General features: G+C 42.5%; 2 protein-coding genes across 4 annotated transcripts; one reads left to right on the top strand and one right to left on the bottom strand.

The window, feature by feature from the left end:
• The first annotated feature begins 6,436 nt into the window (after nt 1-6,436).
• On the top strand, nt 6,437-15,143 carry LOC131242496 (bZIP transcription factor TRAB1-like). 3 transcript variants are annotated; one of them, XM_058241181.1, is made up of 5 exons: nt 6,438-6,590; nt 6,940-8,201; nt 8,818-8,889; nt 9,065-9,094; nt 14,773-15,143. In XM_058241181.1, exons 2-5 carry the CDS (start codon nt 7,104-7,106, stop codon nt 14,845-14,847), a joined length of 1,275 nt encoding a protein of 424 aa, XP_058097164.1. In that variant the 5' UTR covers nt 6,438-6,590; nt 6,940-7,103; the 3' UTR covers nt 14,848-15,143. The 3 variants fall into 3 exon arrangements, with proteins under 3 accessions (XP_058097166.1, XP_058097164.1, XP_058097165.1); XM_058241183.1 differs by lacking the exon at nt 9,065-9,094 and having other exon boundaries at nt 6,437-6,590; XM_058241182.1 differs by lacking the exon at nt 6,438-6,590 and having other exon boundaries at nt 6,640-8,201.
• Nucleotides 15,144-18,469: 3,326 nt separating this feature from the next.
• On the bottom strand, nt 18,470-24,485 carry LOC131242497 (THO complex subunit 5A). Its single transcript, XM_058241184.1, has 8 exons — nt 24,148-24,485; nt 22,816-23,106; nt 21,761-22,097; nt 20,991-21,328; nt 20,630-20,889; nt 19,600-20,203; nt 19,342-19,506; nt 18,470-18,959 (listed from the first exon to the last, which is right to left on the bottom strand). The coding sequence occupies exons 1-8, from the start codon at nt 24,301-24,303 to the stop codon at nt 18,693-18,695; spliced, it is 2,418 nt and encodes an 805-aa protein (XP_058097167.1). The 5' UTR covers nt 24,304-24,485; the 3' UTR covers nt 18,470-18,692.
• Nucleotides 24,486-24,844: the final 359 nt, after the last annotated feature.

A 24,844-nucleotide genomic window follows, 5' to 3' on the forward strand; every position in this document is an offset into this window, starting at 1 on the left:
TAGATGTCAGGGATTCGCAATTTACCCAAGACGACCTCCAGAAGAATTGACACCTATGACCGGTCCTTGGCCCTTCGCATAATGAGGAATCGACATCATAGGGCCACTCCCAGTTGGAAGAGGCCAGACTAAGTTCGCTATCGTGGCCGTAGATTACTTCACGAAATGAGCCGAGGCTAAGCTATTAGCGAGAATAACCGAACAAAATATCATTGATTTCGTGTGGAAGAACATTGTCTGTCAGTTCGGAATACCCCGGACCATTGTTACCAACAACGGAAAGTAGTTCGACAATAACAGCTTTCAAGAAATGTGTGGCAACCTCGAGATCAGAAACGTGTACTCATGCCCCACCATCCTCAGACGAACGGGCACGTTAAGGCAGTTAACAAGATCATCAAACACCACCTCCGAACTAAGCTTGACGGAGCCAAGGGAACGTGGGCTGAAGAACTCCCAAAAATATTGTGGGCATATCGGACTACAGCACGAACTGCTACGGGTGAAACTTCTTTCTCTCTTGCTTATGGCTCGAAAGTCGTCACTCCGATCGAGATTGGATTGCCTTTGGCGCGAGTCAGTTCATTTGACGAAGAGGATAATGAACAACTCCTAGCACTCGGACTCGATCTTATGGACGAACAAAAAGAAAGATCTCGGCAACTTATGAGAGCTCGGCAACAGTAGGTTACTCGGTTCTACAACGCCTGAGTCAGGGTCAGACGTTTTTGAGTGGGAGACATGGTTCTCCGAAAGACGTTCCTCAATACTAAGAAAGCCGGCTCAGGTACGCTGGGACCCAACTGAAAGGGCCCGATATCGTCTCAGCCACCATTCGACCAAGGACATATCAGTTGGAAGACCTAACCGGACGACTACTGTCTCACCCGTGGAACGCCGAACATCTAAAAATCTATTACTCCTAAAGTCTGTACGACGAAGCAATGAAAAAGACTCGAAAAATACAGGCATGTAAACTGAGCCAAAAATGAATAAAATGAAACTGATCATATTCATTTATCAACATGTTACATCGAGTTACATCTGGCTTCAACAATACATTATTAGACTAGAAAGGGGCAAAAGAAAGGTCAGCCATAACGTGCGAATGTCTTCTTCGGTTAATGCTATTCTCGAGCTTGCTAGGAGCCTGTGTTAGTGCCAAAAATGGAGCCGATGATAGTACCAAAAACTAAGTTCCTAGCGGAGCTGGTGTGAGTGCCAAAAATAGAGCTGATGATGGTACCAAAAACCGAGCTCTGGGGCTCTCAAGGGTCATTCGGAATGACCCCCAGAGCCTGAGTCGCTTCAGGTTAAGCCCCGACACAAACTGCAACGTCGTCAGGCTCAGCTGCTTCAGCTGCTGGATCCTCAGGAGGCCCATCCTCAAAATTTGAGAGGTCAAGGTCGGGATAAAATTGCTTCACCCCTTCAATGCAAGCTCGATACCCACTCACATATAGGCGGTCTCTCTCGTCATCGAACTCCGGAGATTCAAGGAAGTCTTTTACGGCCTTCTCTCCCGCCTCTTTCTTGGCCACCTCGAGCGCCGTTTTTTTATCGGCCTTCAGTCGAGTTAACTTATCCTAAGAGGCATCACGAGCCAGGCGAAGTTGCTGACTCTCATCAATGGCCCCTTTTAACAGCTGAGCCATCCGAGCACATTTGGCTCTAGCGTCTTCGGTTGCCTTCCGAGCCAAGCTTAACTCGTCAGTCAAACGGTCGACCCTAGTGGAGGCTATCTCAAGTTGGGCTCCTGCCTCTGCTACCCGTCTCTGAGTTGCTTCAACGTCCGCCACGTTTTTCTGAGTCTTCGCAGCCTCGGCCAGGTCTACGCTGGCTCTTAGTAGGCAGGAAGTGAGCTGCAAAAACAAATTAAGTCCGATTAAAGCTGAAAGAGACAAAGAGCTAGAGAACAAAATTTGAAACCTCACTTGGAGCAAGACCTTGCAGCATGGGAGAGTATCCGACTCCCAGGAGCTTCGAAGATGGAAGCGAATTCCCTTTCGCTCTCGGAAGAAACAGCTCAAGGCACCATATCTGTCACGGCTCGACGGAAGGAGGATTGCTCCTGCGGAGCCGACTCCTCCCTTGAACTCTCCCCTCTCTGCTCCTCTCTACGCCCCGAGACTCGTTCAGCAACCTGTGTTTGCTCGAGAGTTGCTCGGGACTCGGCAGGAACGTCCTCTGCCCTCTCTTCGAGGTCAGAAAGATCGAGGACGGGCGGGACGGTCGAGGTGGCGGCAACGGGGACGGAAGGCTCCGTGACCGAGGGAGCGGTCTTAGCCTTCTTCGGAGGCTGAGGCTCTGACAGAAGGATTGACCTAGGGGGAGCCTTTAACTTCGACGATCTCAGGAGGGGTCGAGCTTCGGCCATTTCTGTATCAGACAAAACACAGTCAGAAATTCAAGAAGAATGTGCCTGAATAATTCAAAGTTACCTGTCACAGACGAGTCCAGGCCCGAGAGAAGAAGATGCTCCAGCTGTAAAAGAGACTTCCAAGACCTGTCTTCCGGGCTTAACTTCCACAAGTCTTTGATCCGAGTTAAAGCGTTGACTACTAGTTTCGGCTTTCTCTTGGAGATATCTGTAGGAGACGTTCAGTTAGAATCAAGAAGAGGTTAGGAAAATAAGACAAGGAAAAAGGCGTGCTGAGTCACCTGCTTTAGAGAACACCCGGGGAACGAGAGATTTGATTAACCCAGGCTCGGCAGTTTTCCAGCGTCCGCATGCCCAGAACCACCTCTCTCTCCAGTGCTTGTTAGAAGTAGGAGGGTCGGTTATAAAAAAACCACCCCTGTTCCGTCAAGCACTCAAAAAATACCAGTCGGGCTGCGAAGTATTCGGCCGAACTTGGTATCGATAGAAGAACTCATCAACAGTCAATGGGGGCTGCTCAGTCTCGGCCCACAGCACTACACATCCAAACAAGTTCCTCCATCCATTCGGGACTATCTGCCCGGGAGCAATCCTGAGTTGGGAAAGAAAATCTCGAACAATGGGCTGTAGGGGAAGACGCAAGCCACATTGCATAACAACTTGAAAAATTACGACCATCCCAGGAGGGGGATGGTCAGGCAACTCATTCGAAAGCAGAAATTGAAGAATTACTGAGTCTGGGACATGATACCCTATTTGAATCCTATTTAGGTCCATCTCAGTCAAAACTGAGGGAACCGGCCCCTTTTGTTCGTCTCCAACCTCCTCACTCTCAGCAGCCTCTCCCTCTTCGGCCGCCGACTCAGCGAATCTAACCGATCTCCATAGGGGGACCGACTCAGTGGTTCCCCTAAACGCGGCCCTCATCGATCTCTTAGGAAGAGTCGATTCAGAAGTTTCTAATTCTTCCTCTTCTTCCTCTAAGTCATCCCCTGGGAAAAAAGGGGTGGGCCTGCTCGGGGCATGTCTCAAGACAGAGGGATCCTTCGGGGCAGGGCGTTCCGCTGGGGTCCCACTGCACATCCTGGCGGAGAGCTGAAAAGCCTCATTGGTACTCATTGCCACCTCCGCCAATAAGGAAGGCGATTCCGAAACATTCCAAAAATATTCCGTTTCGCCCTCATCACCAGAAATCTCCCCCTGGGGATTTGAAGGATGCATAGTCACTAAATGTCGAAGAAAAAAGGGAGAGAAAATAAGACTCACCGGAAGGACGATAAGCACACAGTTGAGGAGAGAAGAAAGCGAAGACGGAGAAGAAAGACAAACTGTAAACGTAGCTGAGGAGGGAGAATGGGAGAGGAAAATGAATAGGGCAGACGAAATTATGAAAGTCGATCCCGCTCTTCCTTTTATAGCCGAGCCACGTGGTAGTAGCATTTAAGGAGGAGTCAAATCGACGCCTGTTTTGACTCCCCCGCCCGACGCGTGGCCCACGCCGACTGACGCAAGTAACGCCTCCGCCACGTGTCCGACGCTCATAAGCGGACGAAACGATTCGACGACTGTCCGCTCGTGCGACCTCGAGTAACGATCCGTCGCACGTTAAGAACGACACAAGAAGCAATAAATAACCCATCATAACCTCGGTCTACAATACAGTACTCCTTAGTGCCGGTGTAACTGACACAAGGAGTAGGGGACTTACTGTTGGGAAAAAAATATGACAAGTCTGGAGACTCGGTTATGGAGTGGACCAACTCTATTAAAACCGACCGAAGGATCCGAGCCTATAGTTTGGATCGAGCATGATAAAGCCAAAGGAGAGACTTATTCGGATCTGTAAGAAATGAATCCCAACCGAAGTTGAGAGTCGAGAGCCTTAGGCACATATAGGACACATCAAGCTGACTTGGTTAATGAGGCAGCAACGTCTAAAAAGACCTATTAAAGGTCCTAAATCAGAAAGCCGCCTGACCGACTATAAAAACAACCCATGTATGGTTGATTGTAGTATCGGCTATCAGATAGAAGAAAAACATCGACCCTGAACCGACCCAGTTTCGTCCGACAGTAGGCAAAAAGTCTCCTATGTGAGCCAGCCGAGATTACGGATCTATTGAGGCCGAATCAAGCAAAGGAGAGATGGTGTAATCTTAAACGCCGTCCCGAGAATTTTGTAAAAGGATCCCCGATCCCAGAAATCTCGAGATTGAGAAGTATTTATAAACAAAATACCACCTAAATCAAATCTCCAAAAGATCGGGAAAGAATCCCCGTACGGCGGGATCCTCCTCCTCTTATAAATAGAAGAAACTCCAAGGATGAAAGGTACGCACAACACTCTCCAAAACCTCCTCAATACCACAAGACCCAGATTCCTAGTCTGACTTTGGCATCGAAGGGTCCCCTGCTCTAGTTAGGGTCTCCTTTGTCTTCTTCCTATGCAGGTACTCGAAAGTATACGGAGGGACGACCAAATATTTGCATTAACAGTATACATGAACTGAGCTAGTTCGGTTAGCTCGCTCGACTCGACTCGAAAAAGCTGAATTTGACTTGGTTCGAAGTTGAGTTCGAGACGAATCGAACTGATTTTTTGAGCTCGAATTCAAGCTGGCCCTAGCTTGACTCAACTGGGATCGAACCCAACTTCAATTGAACTCGAATTGATCCAATTCGGTAACTCGGTTACTTTGATATTGACGTTGCTCACTAAGTGTTTGATGAAAATGACTCAAAGAAGTATGGCGGGTGGCAAGGAAGGTATGTATACGAAACTAATACTCTTTTTTTCTTAATCTTTATGTTGCTTAGAAGGTATTTGATAAAATACTTGAAAAATCATTGCTGCTGTCTCAAATGTGGTAAGATTTTGAAGGTGCAATCTAAGTCTTTGTCAAAATACTGCAGTGGCGAACTCCGCTCAAACTGGCCCAAGCTGTTGACCTAACCGAGCTGAGGTGGTCGGTCGGACTGCGCGGAGCCGAGTTGAGCTGAGGCCAGCTCGACGCGGTTCAACTCGATACACCCCCTGTATAAAAATGCTAAAGAAGGAAATACCTGTTTCTGGAAAAAGTTCGAAAGAGGCGACAATCAGTAGAAATTTCTGGGGCCAGCATGCGTGCTACGCACCGTTCGCACTAATGCGAAACGACCCATATCATTGTAGGGAAGTTTATTTGATACTCTGGCTGTGTGTGATGCTTTATACGCAGGCATGTGGAAATGGTACATACGAAAAATATTAACTCAAATCAAACCGTCAAGGTTGTGCATTTCACTGTTGCTAAGCTACATTCTGAAACTCAGATTGGTTGAACAATCCAATCCTCTGATTCAGGGACACCTGATTTTAAAATAATACCATTGGATATTTTTCATTATCGACTGTCAATAAATGTGCAGAATATAATAGTTAAATAATAAAATAAGATTAATTTTTTGTTCATAATACATCTATACTGGTACCTATAATCTGAACGATTTTTTTTAATTACTTATTTGCCACGTATGCAGTTTTCTCAGTAATTTATAACTGCCTGCTTATCATCTATCATACGCTTCCAGAGTAACAAATTATTTCTCACAATTAAAAAGGACCTGCCACAAACAACCCATCCACGCGCTACAGATGGACGGCTCAGAAATCCCCATGTCGCAAAATTTCATTGCCCAGATTTCACATCTGGCTGGCACTTAGAGCCTTTTCTACCCGCATTCTTGTGACGGACTACTCTGATAGTTCACCATCATTTTGGTAGTCAACGGTGAGTCATCCTCACACGTGCATTCATGTAGATAAATCTAGGCCATTCAAATTGTGGAACACAAAGTGGATTGACTATCTATCTTTAAATAAAATTGGTCAGAGAATATTACTATTCACTTGATGGATATCAAATGAATGGTTAAAAAGTGAAGTAGTACGTGGTCCAAATTTCAAGGTAAAATTCAATGGTTAATAATTTATTCTCGGTTTAGTTATTACTTCATCTACATCTAGAACTGGGCCAACGAATTGGACGGTCTGGATTTCTGTAATACGATGACAGTTGCACTGTTTTAGAGTCACCACCATTTTTCAAATGGTGGTGAGCTATTACACAAGTCTAGCCGCCCGTTGTTAAATGCCGACTCTCCTTCAGCACTCGACACTTGTCAATCACCTCTACCAAGGGCAAAATCGGGAAGAAAAAAATATTTGCAGGTGAAAGCTCCGTCTCTCTTCTCTCATCTCCTCGTCTTTCAAAACACAGCAACGAAAATAAAATGACATTTCTATCCTCTCGTTTTTTCTTTTTCTTTTTTTCAGAATTTTCTGCTTCTGTTGTCTTCTCTCTATATAATCCGATCGGATCTGATTACAAAATAGAGAAATTCTTTTTTTCCTCTAGCTGTCTCTGATTTTCACATAATTCAGTCGAAGCAATGTATTGGTTTAGGGTTAGGGTTTTGAATTTTATTTTTCAATTTTTCCATTGAAATCTTACATTCGGCGATAATGGCGAAGATCTTAATTCCAATTTTCATGTTTTCAATTGACTTTGTTTTCTTAGGTTCGGCATCGACGGATTCGAATAAATCTGGTGATTAGATGGATATATGATTCCATCGAACATTTGATTCTTCGAATAAATCTGGTGATTGGATGGATATATGATTCTGTTGAACATTTGATTTTTTAAAAAAATCTAATTTGATTAATTGAATTCTACGTGAGATGGGATCTCACATGAACTTCAAGAACATGGCGGCAGATGGCAGCAACGGTCGGCCGTCGATGGGGAATTACTCTCTAGCCCGGCAGCCGTCCGTCTACTCCTTGACCTTTGACGAGTTCCAGAACTCCCTTGGCGGTCTCGGAAAAGATTTTGGGTCAATGAACATGGATGAATTTCTTAAAAACATCTGGACTGCCGAAGAGACCCAGGTGATGACGTCGGCATTTGGGGTGGCCGAGGGTGGGCCGGCTAGCAGTAACCTGCAGAGGCAAGGGTCCTTGACGTTGCCACGGACGCTGAGCCAGAAGACGGTGGATGAGGTTTGGAGGGATATGTTTCGAGAGAATGGAGGCAGGGATGGGAATAATGGGAATTCGGGGTTGAATCTGCCGCAGCGGGAGCCAACACTGGGGGAGATAACGTTGGAGGAGTTCTTGGTGAGAGCTGGGGTGGTGAGGGAAGAAACCCAATTGGACGGGAGACCGGATAACAGTGGGTTCTATGGAGAATTAGCGCGTTCGAGTAATGACGCTGGTTTAGGTCTTGGGTTTCTGGATACAGGCCGATCTAATGGGATGGCAACGAATCGGATCCTAGAGAATAACAATAACCAGATTACAAATCAGTCACCTAATCTAGCGATTAATGTAAATGGGATCAGATCTTCTCAGCAAACACAACAGCAGCAGCAGCAGCAGCAGCTGCTGCTCTTTCCAAAACAGGCCAATATGGGTTATGCATCTTCGATGCAGTTAGCAAGTAACGGTGAGAATGGGAATGTGGGTTTGAGGAGTTCAGTTATGGGTATTGGAGATCCTACGATGAGTAATGGTTTCACACAAGGTGGAGGGGGGATGGGTATGATTGGTTTAGGAACGGGAGGGGTCACAGTTGCGGTGGAGTCTCCCAGTCAGCTGTCTTCAGATGGGCTTGGGAAGAGTAATGGAGATACATCCTCATTATCTCCAGTTCCATATGTGTTTAATGGTATTAAAGGAAAGAAATGTAGTGGTGCTGTGGAGAAGGTCGTGGAAAGGAGACAGAGGCGAATGATAAAGAACAGAGAATCAGCTGCGAGATCACGTGCTCGTAAGCAGGTAATTTTTTTCTTAATAATAGTCATTGTAAACTGTTCTGAAATAAGTTCATTCATAGGCTTTTTGCAGTAGAATATGCTGATGAAATTTTAAGCTACACGTCTTCTCCAATCTTTTCAATGTTACTACATGAGGGTGTTGATGTGCGTCCAAACCTTAAATTGGTCATGGCTTACCTACTTATGTGGTGCACTGCACTCAAATGAACAGCGGCGGGTGCATGATCTCGCATATTGATCAGTTAGGTTTCCACAAGTGGATCAGCCATGGTGGAAACATCTCGCTGACATGACTATCTCAACAGTCCAACCAGTCCCGCCCAAATGGACGGTTGGAATGATCATCTGGAACGGAATGAGGACATAGAAAACAGTAACCCAGTTTTATCTTATGGTATAACTCTCTGATAGGAGGAGTGCAACATAAAGCTGATATTATTTCATCTCAAAAAGGACATGTACATCAAACATCCGCTGAACTCACAATATGGAGAGCCAAGATATGGCTGATACTGACATGGTTACTTTTATTGTAGCGTGATGTTTATACTTATTTTACATGTTTTTCATAGTGTTTATGCTAACGTTCTCTTTGTTTTGTTTTTCTATTCTTCCAGGCTTATACCATGGAACTGGAAGCTGAAGTAGCAAAACTTAAAGAGGAGAACAAAGAATTGCAGAAGAAGCAAGTATGTGGCACTTAATACAAATGATCATTGTCATTATTGAAACATTCGAGTGAAATGGATTAAACTGTCCATTTTCTCGTCAATAAAAGATTTTTGTTGATAGTGACTACAATCATGTGTGTATTAGGCACTTGTAGCTGTCACTGGCTGTCCCTAACTTCAGTTTTTGTTGCAGGCCGAGATTTTGGAGATGCAGAAAAATCAGGTATACAGGCTTTTCATCTCAAGTTGTGTTTTCTTTTTCTCTAAGACTACAACCATCAAATCTAACTATTTGCATCGAATAACTATTGAGTTTTGACTTTAAGGTCTTGCTAAAGCCGTGATGGATTGTTTTACCAGCCAATTACTCAATGTTGCATCAGATAATTACCCATGTGTTTTCCTAAGCATTATATTGAACTGAGTTGTTGGGATGGGGGTGTCCGAGGGCAGCTCCCTGAAAGAAAATATAATTGCACAATACTTAAATAATCAAATCTATGGGAACCAGAACTTGCTTGTTGGCTGAAAACCTTATATATACCAATGTGCTAGCGCCGTAGTTTTTCAGCTGCCAGCACCTTTCTTTTTATAGCCACAAGCATTTTCCAGCTGGCCGAGAATGAATTTTTTTTCCTCTCCTGAGGCCACTGTCGAGATCCAAGAGGATCTCTTGAGATTCCTATATGAGAATATTTGCAGTGTGCATGACAAGAATTCTCATTAATGTTGGTAAAAGGTCAGCTACCAGCTGCCTCAGCTTGGGACTGTCTGGTGTGTTGCTGCCAGGGGCCTGCTATCAAAGAACTTATTTTTCTTATTTCCCATAATGCCTATTTGGGTGCCACTTAAAAATGAGTTCATTTTGATTTTGTTAATAGTAATCATGTATTAGTGATCATAGTTTATATAAATTATTGGTTATCAAGAATATTTTTAATCCCTACCAAAATCTCTAATATATTATTACTATCATCTAACATTTCAAAAAATAATTAACATGAACTAAAATGTGATTGAGTCATTTTTAAGTGTCAACCAAACAGGTCCTTAGTATCGCCCAAATGATGCAGGATCCTGTCTTTCTTCTTGAGCTCCCTGACCACAACAACTCAGAGCCTAGACAACCAACACCGAGTGTGTACAGCTACAAATAGATTCACTTGTGGCTGCCTCTGGAAGTTGTGCCAGTTGAACTACAGTCCATGGTTAAAGTCTTAGGTCAAATTGCTTTCAGCAACAGGATGCATTTGTGATTTAAAGATATCTGCAGAGAAATTTCAAATGAATGAAGAAAAATATAATTTGACAGTTTTGGCCACTTTTTTTTTTCTTTTTCAAGGGAATCTACTTGCAACAAATATATTAGATGCTTGCTTGGTGACTTCTCCTTCTCCAAAACCATTAAAATTATATCCAGCATGCGATTCATGGGAACATTGCACAAACTAACTACTGCTGAGAACTTGAGGTGAATGGTATCTTGATGGAGTGTCATTTTCTAACATTGTTACGGAATGGTTATGACCTACTAAATAAAGGTTTCTGTTGATGGACCGTGATGGATGGTGTTGATTACGCGTGGCCCACTTCACATGGAGATCATTATTTCTATTTTTTCATTTCATTATTCCTTCTGTTTGGTCCTTAAGATGATGCATTAGTAGAGAGTTTAAGCTATAGGCTTTGGTTATGGACTAACTTAAGCACAGGTTTTTTTTGTACTTTCACATATATTATGAAAGCCCTAATGATAATAAGAGGAGAGGCTAGGGGCGACACCAACTTCTAAGCCTCCTTTCTCTTTTCTATTGCTTCTTCTCATATTCTCTCTCCTTCTCAATCTAACTCAAGGAACATTCTATTAGAGAGGTAAAAGATCCGGTATCTCATTCCTTCCCCATTTCTTTCATTTTCTCTCTTCCTTTTTCTTCTCCACAAGGCAAAACCAAAATTTCATTTGGTGGCCGATCTAGACAAATCTCCTTCATTCGTTGTTAGACCACCATATGGTGGTTGTGTAGTTGTGCCTTGGGAGTGTGTTTGAGGCCTGCTTTTGCATACAACCTTTTTGGTGGTTTAAAGTGGGACATTATGCATCTATGGTCAGATGTGAAATCGAGTGCGGGTGTAGAAAGTAGAGGGTTCCTCGTGTCATGTCTCTGTCTGTACATGTGTAGGGGTGATCGTTGATCTATGCTTTTTTGAAGCAAGTGTTGGATGAGTTTAAGTTCAAGTTGTTCCCTGGGTGTTTGATCTCTTCTCTCCCTTAAATAGGGATGTCAAGAATGATGTTAAAGGTAGTCTTCTGCCTTTATCTGAGTCAACTCTTCAAAGTACATCGACCAAACTTCATGGTGTGAATTATTTACAATGAGCCACATCAATAGAAGTATTTCTTACAAGAAAAAGGAAACTCAATTATTTAACTTCCCCTAAGCCCAATAAAAGCTCAAAAGATTATGAAGATTGGGTGGCAAAAGATGCTTAGATTTCAGCTCTTTTATGGAATAGCATGGAACCATATGTTAGTGCAATTGTTATTTTTTATAAAATGGCAAAAGAAGTTTGGGAAATTTTGAAAGAGATGCATTCATGTGAGAAGAAATTGACTCTGCTTCAAAATACTTTTGTGCCTCAACAAGGGGATATGTATCTCATGAATTTAATTCATCTCTCTCATCTTATGGCATTATTCATCAAACCTCATGTACACATGCCATAGCAAAATAGTGTCGTTGAACGTAAGAATCAACACTTAATGGAGATTGCCCCGGATTTGTTGTTTAACATGAAGCTTAATGCGGACTAGGAAGAGTTGATTGATGATTCGGGAAAATATTGTCAACTTGTTGTAAAATTGATTTACTTAACGATTGCTTGACCTGATATCACCATTCTTATAAGTATAGCAAGCCAGTTTATGCAAGCTCCTCATGCTCCTCAATACTTAGGCATGAGGGTAGTTTTATACTTTCACATATATTGTGAAAGCCCTAGTGGTAATAAGAGGAGAGGCTAATGGTGTCCCTACCTTTTAAGCCTTCTCCCTCTTTTCTCTTGCTACTTTCATAGTCTCTCTCTATCTTCTTCTCAATCTAAGTTAATGAATAGTTTCCAAATGCCAAAACTAGTGCTTCTCACTGTCAAGTAAAAAATATCGATGATAAATGCAAAATCAAGTGAAGATTTCTCAAACTGCTCCCCCCAACCTGGAAGTATTCTAGATTCATGGCTTTGTTGCACCAAAAGGATTTCTCCTTTTCTTCTGCAGACCCTTTGTACTGTTTTAAATCATATTTTCAATTTTCATCTCTGCGAGGAACTCTATCCTCATTCCTCTCGTAGACATCATCTGGAGAATCACGAAATTGTTGCCTACTGCTCTCGTGACAATGTCCTAGCATATTATGCTTGCATGTGTTGTGAATTTCTTGAGGCAAACTGGCGCATATATATTGGTTCTAGAATGTGACTCTGCCTTCCACATGTTATTTTCTAGCTTCTAGGCATGTTTGTTCATTTGCTTTGATTTACTCTGTGGAGTTTGGGGCTTACAGTCTTAGAACATTATTTTTATAGATGTTTCATGATGAGAAACCAAGGATATCTTGGGTTGTGTGTTGAAGAAGTCTGTCCCACAAAATAGTGCTAGGAAGTTGGAGCAGCAAGAAATCTAACAGGATGAGTATCCTAACCAAGCATCTTTGCTTTAAGTTCTTGCTTAAATGGATTGGCGCATTATTTCTCAGAACACATATTTTTAAAAGGGAAAAATCACATAAATACCTTTTGAAAATTAGGAACTTTGCTAAGCCCACACACGTGTACAAGTCAGCTAATGCACACACAATCCCATATGCCAGCATGGCACACATGCGAAGTATTGAAGCCATTCACCCTAAGGGTGCCCCTATGTAGATTACCTATCCCAAAATCAGGTTCGTCCACGCTTCGGGTGGTCCACAGGTAACTTTTGTCTCATGCTCGAAAATATTGTAATAAAACATACTAACGGAATGGATATATCATTCACATAACCTTGCCGTTCAAAAATTAAAATTACATCTTTTGAACCAATTTCACAGGCACAAACTCCCAAAAAAAAAAAAAAAGACAGCCAAAGTTTTCTTTCCCGTCCGCTTATTTCTAATAGCATAGCACCCTGCTGAGTGGACCACCTTTGGCAGCAGCATATACACGGGGAGGTCTACATGATGGATGGCTTGTATATTTCATGCATGTGCCACACCCGCATATGTGGCGGTCTCTGCATGAGCTGACTTGTTCACGATTGTGGGCTTAGCAAAGCTCTGAAAATTAGAGGAATATGATATCTCCGATAAACTTAGAAAAAGAGAAAGTCGGAAGTTTATATGCTAAGCTACATGAAATTTCATTTGATCTTGTAAGGAAACATCATGGGTTGCGTATCTTCTGTTACTTCGTTGCTTTATTGCTCTGTTCTGTATGCTAACTAATTTTATGGTAATAGTCACTACACTATCACATCTGTTTCATCTCATTCATGTAGTATCTTAGATTAATGATCTTTCCCTTGTATCAATGACCTCAAAGAAATTCACTGCCTTAGCTTCACAAATTTTCATTAGTTTGATTTCTAATTTTAGATGTTTTTCTCTGGAACATCAAACTATAAATTCAAGAGCTTCGCTAAGCCCAGATGCGTGTGCAATAAAGCTTACATACACACCACGTGTGCCAGCATGGCATGATAGGTCCAAGATCCAACCATCTGTTAGAACGGCACCACTATATTGATGCCCTAGCCCAAGAATCAAGTTGATCCGGAGGTCAGGTGGCCACAGTTTGCAGAACAAATGTTTGGCTCTGGAATTTTGGCTCCAGTATTGGGACCCACATGCTGAGTGGACCAGATTTATTTTTGGGAAAACATGTACAAGGTCAGACCAACCTGATGGATGGATTGGATCTCTCACCACGTGCCATTATGGCACGTGTGGTGTGTCCATCAGCTTGATTCTGAAAATTTTTAAAAACATTTTATCAGTTTCTTTACTATGCTTTTGTTACTTTTTTTTATATTAATCAATTTTTTCATTTTTGTTTCTTTAATTGTTTTGATGCATATCCACAATTTGTTTAAAATAATCTACATTTACATTCCTAAACTCTGCCTGGTAGCCATGTGCAAGCCAGTCCACACAACCTAGGTAAATGGGGAGGGTCAATATATAGGCACCCAATCATCAAACTTTCCCGAAGCAATCACATAAATAAGCCGGTCCCCAATAGCTGGGACAAGGCTATGGTGATGATGATGGCCTATATTTCATAATAAATGGTAATGCAAGATGAATATTTTATTTTGTTTTGTGTTATATTTTCAAGAAAAGATGGCTAATTCATTGTAAATTTCCACTATATTCGCATCTATGTACATCCAACTGGGTTTTATGGAAAGGCCAAAATTCTTTATAGGATAGATTGAAGAGGAGAATTGTGGGGCACGTGTGAGGTATGGTATCCATTACATGATACCAGATGGGGATCCATGTGAAACTGTCCCAAAAGCCAGTCTAGTCCGCTCATCAGATGGGCCATGTACATTGAATACAGGCAATTGGTGATTTATTTTCAAAACATCCATTTTCCTTGTATAAGTGTGGCTTACCTGATGAGTGGATTGACCTAATTCCAGCCCCTGGGCATGTTCAACATCACCCTACCTAATGATTGGCCTGAATTTTGCACACATGTGCCATGTTGGCATATGATCCACAAGTCCTACCTTCAATCTCTATTTGCATCAAACCCACAGCACCCCTCTTTCTGAAGTAGTTCAGTGACCTATAAACAAAAACCTGCAAGTTGAGGTCCTCCTACTTGTTTTCTCGACTTTCTATTTGACACTGACAGGTGCTGGAGACGAATGATCAGCAGCACGGACCTAAGAGGCGATGCTTGAGAAGGACACAGACAGGGCCTTGGTAGAGCATTAGACTGAGAAGGACACGAGCATTAGATTGGATAGTGAAAGGGTAATTGGATCGTAGTTATCTTACTGCAAAGGCTTTGCTGTACATATAATGTGAAACATGGCCTGTGTGCTGTAAATTAAGGTTTGGTAATGGGGTGTTATCTTGTATATTAAATTTCCCATTCTTTGATCTCTATCTTTTTTTCTTTGGATCTTCTTCCCATGTTTTCCACATAATCTGAGATGTAGTGCAGCTAGACTGTTTTCCAAACATAAGATATCACCTATCATCATCAGGTAGTTTCTCTTCCATTTTGTGTGAGTACCACGTATAGAGATACTTCACTGTGCATTCTTCAATTAAAGCTCCTCACTGACAAAGCACAAACGCACATATCCAGGCAGTACATTTATCAAATTTCATTGGATTTTGGCAGTAGATTGCTTGGCTGTGTGTTGGATCATCAGATTACATAATTTCACTTTGGTTTAAATTTAGTTATAAAGTGGTTGAAGTTGGTATAATGGTACTGTCTGCCGATTGTTTCAGTATTTTCTGTGCATGTCATCCAATGGTATGGACATTCAGCAAGGGAAACACTTGCGTATGCGCAGTCACTATATTCTCGAATGGGGATTTTTTATACAATAATCCTCTATCATCCTGATGAGGCACATCAGATTAATGTATTGCCATATGCAACTAAATGGTGGACGTCTCATCCCAACTGTTTCCTATGGTGTGGTTTTACCTGTGTTGAATAATCATGATAAGTGGTTCCAGGGTGAATGGGATGGAGCATACCTGATGGATGGGGGGTGGATCTCATGAAAGGTCCACCTACTTGGTGTTCAGGTAGCCATGGGTACCTTAGTGAGGGTAGACTTTGGTCCCCAGCTGAGGTATGCTAGTGCGGTCCCATTTAGTGAACATCTGCTGCAGAGATCTGGACATGTTGATTGTGTGAAGCTAGGGTATGTATGGTATGGAAAGAATTTATAAATATCCACCATCCACCTACTTGGTGTTCAGGTAGCCATGGGTACTTATTCCTGAAAAGAATTTATAAATTATAACATAAATTACGTTTGCAACATTACTTATGATGTGGACCGTCCATCATTTGGACTCACCTTTGATTTGGGCCCACCTTTAATATCCATCATCCTTTGATGTAGACTGTTCATTATGTTGGGTCCAACTTGGCCCTGTCTTCAATGTGAACTGTACGTTCCGTGGGGCCTACCTTCAATGCAGACCATCCACCTTGCGAAGCCCATGTTCAATGTGGGCTATTCATCATGCTGGACCCACAATGGATGTGGGTCATCCATGATGTAGGACATTGGATGTGAATTCTATCATTCCGGGCCCACTTAATGTGGACCATCCATCATGTAGGGCTCAACTTTGAAGTAGGCTGTCCATCATGTGGGGCCTACCTTCATTCATCATTAGGGGCAAACATTTGATGTGACGGTCTGTTATATGAGGCCTTGCATTGATGTTAATTGTCCATCATGACCATCTGTTATGTGAGGCCTTGCATTGATGTTAATTGTCCATCATGTGGGTCCACCGTAAATGTCCATTGCCCATCATGTGGAACCCGCCGTTGATGTCCACCTGCAATGTCGGCTGTCCATCATGCAAGGCCACATTTGATTGGATCATCCATCAAGTGGGCCCACCTTGATGTTGGTTGTCGATCATGTGGAGCCTACTTCGAGATGAATGAAACTGAGCGCACCACTAGGGCTTACCATGCTGGAAGAGTTTTGGGTTTTTTGTTTTTTTTTTTCTTAATCAATATTTTAGAACCCCTGGATTGGACCTAGAACTCCCTATTAGGGCCTGAGAGGTCCACCCGGTGAGACACAATTGGCCAATTTTAGCCATAAATCTGATGCATTCAAAATGCTAAAAAACCTCAAGAATTCACAGCCACCCGTTAGCCAGCTTCCCTATGGCCTGTTAGTTTAGGTGGAAAACCACCATTCCCTTTTTGGTATGCTCATGCATGCAGTTTTGCAACTAATGGTGGGCTACTTCTGAAAAGGAACCTCGCCCATTAGGGACGGCTCAATCAATTCAATTTCAAATATATCAATTAGTTTTTCTATCCGATAAATTACAATCCAAAAGATCCTATGTCAAGCTTTTCGACATGAGAAATCGATTCTAAAGAGTATGTAGGTAAGATAAAAAGTTTCAAGGCATCCAAGAAATCTATAACACAGGAATGGAATATCTGCAACCATATGAATTTGAATATCCGCATTGTAAAAATGTTCGGGTAAAGCTGTAATTCAGATGGGTTTTGACACTGCACGTGCAGAAGCAAGGATACAGATGAGGCTCAACCCTACCACACCCAGGGGTCTGCAAAACCTGGACCACTATGTGTTCAAACCATCAGCAGGGCAGACACATTGCAGCACATATAACCTACAAGGGGCACACAAAAATTGCCAAAACCGATTGCAACCAAAGTCAAGCTGACCAAGAAATCCTCAGCAACCGCCTGGATGCCTGGAGCAGGGGGATCAGGTATATGCAGGAATAGCTCCAGGAGGTTTCTCTGATCATCATCCCTGGGCAAGGTTTTCCTGTGTTCAGTTCAGTTAGGATTGCTCTTCCTCAACAAAGACCATTCTTCTCATTAACTGCATGATGCATCCATCAACAGCAATATGACCCGGACACCACCGTCATTTAGACGGCATATCAGTGAGCAAGGTTTGCCAGCCACATGCAGCACAGGTTCCAGCATGGCAAGTTCATGGGATCTGAGCAGTGCACAAGGTGGCCCCCACCATTACAATGGCCATACACAAATCACATGTGCCTCTAGTTTATTTTGAAAGTGGGAGCCAAAAGCAAAGATCCTTTACTATCTCGGGGCAACCCAACCGACAACTGGGCCCAACAGATGTGGCATATTTTTTCTTTTTACTTTATGCAGCAGGGTCAGAGAGAGAGAGAGAGAACTGCAAACCATGAAACCTCTAAGCTATGCAGAAAACCCAGCATTTTGGTGGTGGACAACGAGTGACCCATGTATGCTTCAACAAGAGCATCCACTTAAATTATCACAAGTACCTTGTGAAGCAATACCTGTCTCCAGAAAGCCTCCATCCACAGAACACATCACTGAACCATCTGATATGCAGGCATAGAACAAGCAGCATTGTCTTCAACGAGGCCCCATAAGGAGAAACAAGTACAACTTTGTTCCACTATCTTCTGCTGTTGATGCTTAAATCCAGTACAGTTCCATCTAGCTTCAAGTAGAACTTTAAAAAAAAAGGCAGCATCATGGTTAATTCAGGCAGCCTGTCAATGAGGGAAGCGTATTTGCATGCCAATGGTGAATCCTACTTATCCAAGCTGGTATATGCAACAGATATCTCCTATAGAGCTTCCAAATTGAGCTATGCAAGCATCATGATGCACTAAGAAATACCCAAAAAGAAAGAAATAAAAGTTCACCCATCAGAAAACTTCCCAGTCCATTTTTGGTTATCAGATTACTTCCCAGTCCATTTTTGTATAGGAAGAACCAGAGACTTCAACAAACAGTACACGAAACTGCCATCTGTTTTTTTTTTTTGTTTGTGAAGGGTCTCAAACTGTCATAGTGCCCCAGTTATCGTCCTTCACACAAGGATCAAAAGTACACAAAGATCCACACCGATTTCCACAACTCACAACTGTGACCTTGATGCCATCCAACTGATGCTGCATCCAAAAGAAAATTTTGCTGATTCCATCTTGGAAAATAGGATAGTTGAGGGCCAGGGACTGCAACACAAGAACTTGATCAGCAGCCACCTTGGATTGTGAGCCCTGCGAACGCTAGTAAGGATAACCTGGCGTGCATTCCACATCTTTCCAAGAGATCATCTTCCTTCGGTCTCTTCCCCTGAAAGATCTTGTGAGAATTCTTCCACCGATAGGCTTGCATAGCCCAACCTCAATTACAGAAGTGCTCTTCCTAGATACCGACAATGCGGATGCCTGATCCATTTGAAAATCAAACAGCATTGCCAGGCTGTGTACTTGGTGAGCTAAGATGTGGTCTTCATATTCTGGAGGAACCATCTTTAAGATATGAAGATTGACCTGTGATATATGAAGAGAGGAACAAAAAATATCCCGATCAGAAGTGTGATTTTGGGAAACTAATGCTACTTAAGGCTGCACTATGGCATTGAATTTGCAACAATTAGTTCAACAGAGTAGAATAAACATATTGCCTCACAACTGCACCAGGAAAGCTACTTCCTCATCATGAATGCCAAGAAGCACCACAACAGTTTCAACATGTCCATGTTATTGAATACTCTCAGTTCAATTTGACTGTGCATCCAAATGTAGCCTAGGCTCTGTTTGGTAGACGCTTAAAAATGAATTCATCTCATGTCAGTTAGCAGTAATTATGTTTAGGCATCTTCAAAACAGGGCCTTAGAGGTCAGATTCAAACAGATGACTCAAACAGCTCACCTCAGCTTCCATAGCACGAAGTTCATTATACCATCCAAAGCTATCTTTCTCACATGAGCCAGAATCACCTCCTGCTGCATCAAAGGAAGTTTCTCCAGAAATAACTGTGGACAACCTCAAAGTGAATAGAGGTGGCCTAAGAGGATATTCCATGCTGATCTTGATCTGCCATGAATGATGAACGTCAAAGCAGAGGTCAAAAGCAGAAACCAATAAAAGAATTAACAGAGAGACCAAGACAGCAAAAACTTATCTTACCTTGGCTTCCAAATTTATATGCCTCTCATTTCTCTCTGTTTTCTTACTCAAAACAAGACAGAACTCCCTGACAGCATAGTCCTCCCAGGAATTTCCAACCATCTCATGGCCTCCTGTACTTGCTGCATTTTCCGTTTCTCGTTCAACAAATACCAGCTCTTCCAGATCACTTTCACTGTCTAATATGAGATCCATATTGTCCTCGGGTTTTTTGAAACTCATAGATCTTCCCTTATTGCCAGGCATCATGCTCTTTGAAATCAAAGCCAGGTGTCTCGAATGTTCAAGGTCAGACCCTCTAGACGAAGAAAGTTTAGAATCATTTAGAAGGGTTGGAGCCTGGAGAACGATTGGAAGTTCTCCATCCTCCCTTGCACTCTCTACATCTTCCCTGAATGCCGCAGATCTCCCATCCATGTCAAGCTCTAATGAGTTGGGAATTTTTTCTGTAGCAACAGCAGACAAAGATGATGAAGCCTGAATGGGTGTGGACCCGACAGACAACCAACTTTGCAGTGTACAGGAAGCAGTATGCAAACCCCATGGGACGTTTTCATAAATCAATGGGGGCCATTTAAGCTTCGTTAAGGAATCAAGTTGCTCCCTGTAAGCCAACCAAAGATTCCGAACTTTCATCTCAAGCCATGTAATATACCAGTTAGGCAAAAGAAAAGATCACGGGAAAAGATGCAGAATAAAAATCATAAAGATGTATTTTTTTTCCTTGAGCAAAAGAAAGCCAGTAAAAGGGAAGAGATTCACAAGAATAGCAAAGTTGCAAATGACCAACATGCATATGCTAGAAGCCTTCAAGATTTTCTGACTATTTTATCGCACAAAGTATGCAATGATCTTCTAGATGACATTCCGCCAGACACCATGAACTAATCTGATTTATGGGTCCTAGCAAAGCAACCAAACTATAAAGATTGATGTTCAGCTAATGGTACATTGCTCTCTGTGTCTCAGAAAAAGAATTGGTTCTTCTATCCCTGTCCAAAAGTCCAGAATTCACAGAGCAGTGACTCACACAAGAGCTAGATGAGCCTTTTTCCGAGAGCGGATCCTTTGCACAACTGTTTGTACACGATTCTGCTGACGATACGTAGAAAGTCCAGATTGAATGGCAGCACTTTTCTGAGCTTCACTGCTTCGAGCTTCGGATGCTGTAAGCAGAGGCGATACCTCAGGCAGAAAGTCGATTCCAGCCAAATGCTGTGCCCACTTATACGGACGTGAGGTTTTCCTTTCATCGAATGAAACGGCGTCACCAACAAAGAGCTTAGCTGTCTGCGTGTCAGTTCAATCATTGTCATTTTCAGAGTAAGAAAGCATAACTGCATGCAAGGGTGCAAAAAGCCAGCAAGAGATGTGATAAAAGATATCTGTACCTGATGAGGAAGATCAACACCAGTGTCATCAGGGAATAAATTGCATAAAATGTTGCTCTCAGGTCCTTCATCTGACCCTTCAATTCCAACACATACAACATTCAACTTCAACAAGTACTCAAACCGCAGAGCGATTAACTTAACAGGCTTTGCATCTGAAGCCTCATCATCATACACATGGAGGACAATTTTAAGTGGGTGAGATTGATAAACTCCTGCATGGTCAAGGCTCTCCCTGCTTGGAACCTTCTTTGGCCGCTTTCTCCTTCTTTGGCCATCTTCCTCCTCGTCAGGTGCATCATCCTCATACCTGCTGTTCTCTGTGATTGTACCTATATCTGAGTCATTAACACTGTATTAATTGCATGAAGTTTCAGTAACAATTTTAGAACTTTTTGGGAGTTATGTAATGGGCTAGACTACAGTGTTAAATGCATACATCTAGGTTTGTCATCAAGACCATTAATCTGTATACATGGCACATGTACACAATCTGGAACATCCATCCAAAAATCACAGCAGCCAGGTGATCCCAGCCACAGATTGGAGCACATATGGCCATTGAATGTTAACTGCAGGATCCTTTCTCGAATATCCATTTGCAATTGTCGAAAGTCCGCGTTGGTGGCAACATTCATCCTAACACTGATTTTTGGCTATGTGCCATCCAGGTAGGCCCACCAGATGAAAGGTCCCAACCTCGTACATTTTAGTGCTGGAAAACTAATAATAATATAAGTAACATCAGAGGTTTGTCCATATTCAATCACCTGTGTCCTTATTTGCTTGCTGGTTGGCGAAAGCTTGAGCATCCTTCATACTTCCAAGGATTTCCAGATCAATATTCTCTCCAAATGCCTCTTTCTGGGCTAAGAACTGCGAGTAAATAACATAAAGGGGAGGTGGAAGTAACTCTGCTGAGTGATGCTGCTTTAATTTCTTGGTATGTTGAATCCCTAGTTGCTGCTGCACTGGCAAGGATGCTTTCTTAAGATATTTCAGATGCGAAGGAAGACTCGACAAGAACTTCTTCCGGTTTGCAATCACTTCCAAAAGGCTTCTTTTGCGTTCTTCCAGTTTCTCATGAAGTTTGCACAGTTCTTTCCGCTGGTATAATGAGAGAGACAGAGTAACAATATTAAATTATATAACTCAAGATTGAAATCTCCTACTTCTGAAAGGAAACGCGGCAAACGCCATAACAAGCATATGTAACCAGACTCCAGTTCATAGTGATTCTCCACTCATGCTAACTTTAAAGCCCATAATAGCTAGCACGCACTCACATATTAATGTGCCCACCAGTGGAATATATCTGACTGCAACAAGAGCCTACAGGTGCATTTAGGTGTCGAAATGAATTGAATTGCAATAAATCAATTCAACGAGGAGCTAATGTGGAAAATGGGGCTGGGCCCACTCCTTTCATCATGAAGGGCTAGCCCCCAAAATGAATACTTTCATTTCAATTCCAAATCAAAACATGGAATTGCAATTGGGATTCAATTCCCATTAGCAACTAAAACAGTGCTGCCTCCACTTTGCTCTTTTCCTCTATATAATTAATTGAATGTATAAAACTATCTAGTTCAGTCGACAAACCGAAAGCACCGTAAAATTTATGTCCCTCACGCGCTGACATGGAACTCCTGTTCAATTTGAAGGCATGTAGTTAACTGTTCACTACATCTTTCATCTACCATCACATTCGAAGAGAGAACCACAAGCATGGCTGAGTCAATCTAGCTGGGTTACACACATCACAGCTTGGAAGCAAAGTTTTGACCATGTAGAATTAAAATCGACACAAGACTGCATACATTACCTGGAATAGCTCAAAATTGAGCCTCTTTAGCATCAAGTCATGTGCATTGTCCTCTGCAAGAACACCTCCTTTAATTTCTTCTGGTGCATTGTTAAAAAATTCCTCCTCGGGCACAAGCTCTATGTCTGGATGCTTTGACTTGAAATCTTTGCAAGCCTTTATGGCTTTCATGTAATGATTTTTCTCATACATCAAGTTTTGAAGTTGCAGGGTAGTAAAGTCTACTGGTGCCTTTGCCCTTTCTGTTTCTGCTTTTACACGATCTTCCTCGAGCAAGATGGAACGATTTATCTACCAAAAAAGATTTTCAAAGACACATAAATATTTGCAAGCTAGAAAGAGATGCAGGAGCTGACTGTTCTGAATAAAATATGCACGGGTTGGACTATGGCAATAGTTCACTGCCATTTTCAAAGTGATGAATTCAAGTACGCTGGACTGTCCAAAATGGTGGCCCCCATGTGGATGGAGTGCACATCGTACATCACATAATGGGACAATATCAACCATCCAATTTTCACTTTTCAACTTTGACCATAAGCCATAATATTGTGGACATCCATTTGACTGCCGCCAAATTTTTTATGTTTTGGATCAATTTGATTTTTGGGGCTATGGTATATTCCATCCACCTCTTGGATTGTCCAGATTCTAGTACAAACACGCACCACATATGCAGTGGATGAATCGCCACCGTCTACAATATAGCAGTGAACTGACCACAATCTAGCCCTGAAATAGACATAATTTCAGCTGAGAGGAATGTATGTGATCCCAGTGCAAGGATGAGTGAAGTATCCTTGGGCCTTGAGTTACCACAACAGGGCCCACAGTTTATGATCTAGACCATTGAGATGACAAGCCCCACCATGGACACGCTATGCCGTGATCATTCCTTCAGTGGGACTATCCTAGCGCATACTATTAGTAGCTAGCAAGCAATCGGTTAAGAAAGGAAATTCAACAACAGTCCACATTCAACAGAAAGAAGGCCAAAGAATGGACGGTACAATCTTCCGATAAAGCATATTTTGGGGTCACTGTCCATCCATAGTGGGCCACACCTTATCAATGGTCAGGATCATACAAACATGGACCCACGTCCACAAACCGAAAAACCGACATACAATGCATGATTCAGAAAACATAGGGCGAAATTCCCAAATTAGAGTCGATTTTTCGCTATAGAAATTTCCAGAAAAAAAAAATGCCTTCGATGATAAGGAATTAAAGAAGATTAGAAACAGATAGTATAAAAATCAAAATAAAGTTTTTTTTTAAAAAAATGAAGTAAATGGAAACCCTAGAAAGCGACGGATGGAGGGGATGTACCTGGCGGAGAAAGACAGAGAGGAGAGAGAACTGAGTAATAAGCTCTCTGAGTTCGGCTTTAGGCCTTCCTTCTTTCTTGATGAAGAGCATCTTCGCCGCTATCTCTTCCATCGACGTCCTTGTCTCTTCCAGCATTTCGTACGCCGTCTTCTCCATCCTCCGCCGGAGTGCCAACGGCGCACTCTCTTCTTTCTGTTGTCTATATATGAGTGAGATGGACACGAGCTGCGGAAGAATCGACGGAGGAGATCAAAGCGATGGCCGTCTTCGGATAAATCTAGGGTTCTTCTGGTTTTGAGAGTGGTCGATGAAAGGAAACGTGATGGCCCTTTTGTGATTTTACTCAACTGAGTAGGGCTGTTTATGTCATTTCAAAACGTTAGCGAAGTATGTCGCGCTGGATCTGTACGTTCCGTCCAGAGGTCTTCGGACAGCAGAGAGTAGGGATGCGGATTCGGATTGGCTACTCCCCCTGCCACTAGCCCGGTTGCTGGTGGTCGGTACTCTGTGGGCTCCACAATTATGTATTTGTTTCATCCATTCCGTTCATACATTTTTACAAATCATTTTAGGGCTTGATCCCAAAAATTAGAGAGATACAAATCTCAAGTGGAAAACACCACAGGAAAACAATAGTGATTGGATATCCACCATTAAAATCCTCCAAAGGCCTACTGTACTGTTTATTTGACCTCCA

Source organism: Magnolia sinica, chromosome 4, assembly GCF_029962835.1.
Source record: "Magnolia sinica isolate HGM2019 chromosome 4, MsV1, whole genome shotgun sequence".
In the NCBI taxonomy this organism is placed as follows: Eukaryota; Viridiplantae; Streptophyta; class Magnoliopsida; order Magnoliales; family Magnoliaceae; genus Magnolia; species Magnolia sinica.

Excerpts from the sequence above, each read along its gene's own strand:
- LOC131242496 (XM_058241181.1), top strand. The coding sequence starts at position 7,104 with ATGGGATCTCACATGAACTTCAAGAACATGGCGGCAGATGGCAGCAAC. Across the intron at positions 8,202-8,817 it reads GATCACGTGCTCGTAAGCAG|GCTTATACCATGGAACTGGA; the intron begins GTAATTTTTTTC and ends CTATTCTTCCAG. Across the intron at positions 9,095-14,772 it reads TGGAGATGCAGAAAAATCAG|GTGCTGGAGACGAATGATCA; the intron begins GTATACAGGCTT and ends TGACACTGACAG.
- LOC131242497 (XM_058241184.1), bottom strand. The coding sequence starts at position 24,303 with ATGGAGAAGACGGCGTACGAAATGCTGGAAGAGACAAGGACGTCGATG. Across the intron at positions 22,098-22,815 it reads TCAATTTTGAGCTATTCCAG|CGGAAAGAACTGTGCAAACT; the intron begins GTAATGTATGCA and ends TCATTATACCAG. Across the intron at positions 20,204-20,629 it reads AAGGCTCATCTAGCTCTTGT|GGAGCAACTTGATTCCTTAA; the intron begins GTGAGTCACTGC and ends GTTGGCTTACAG.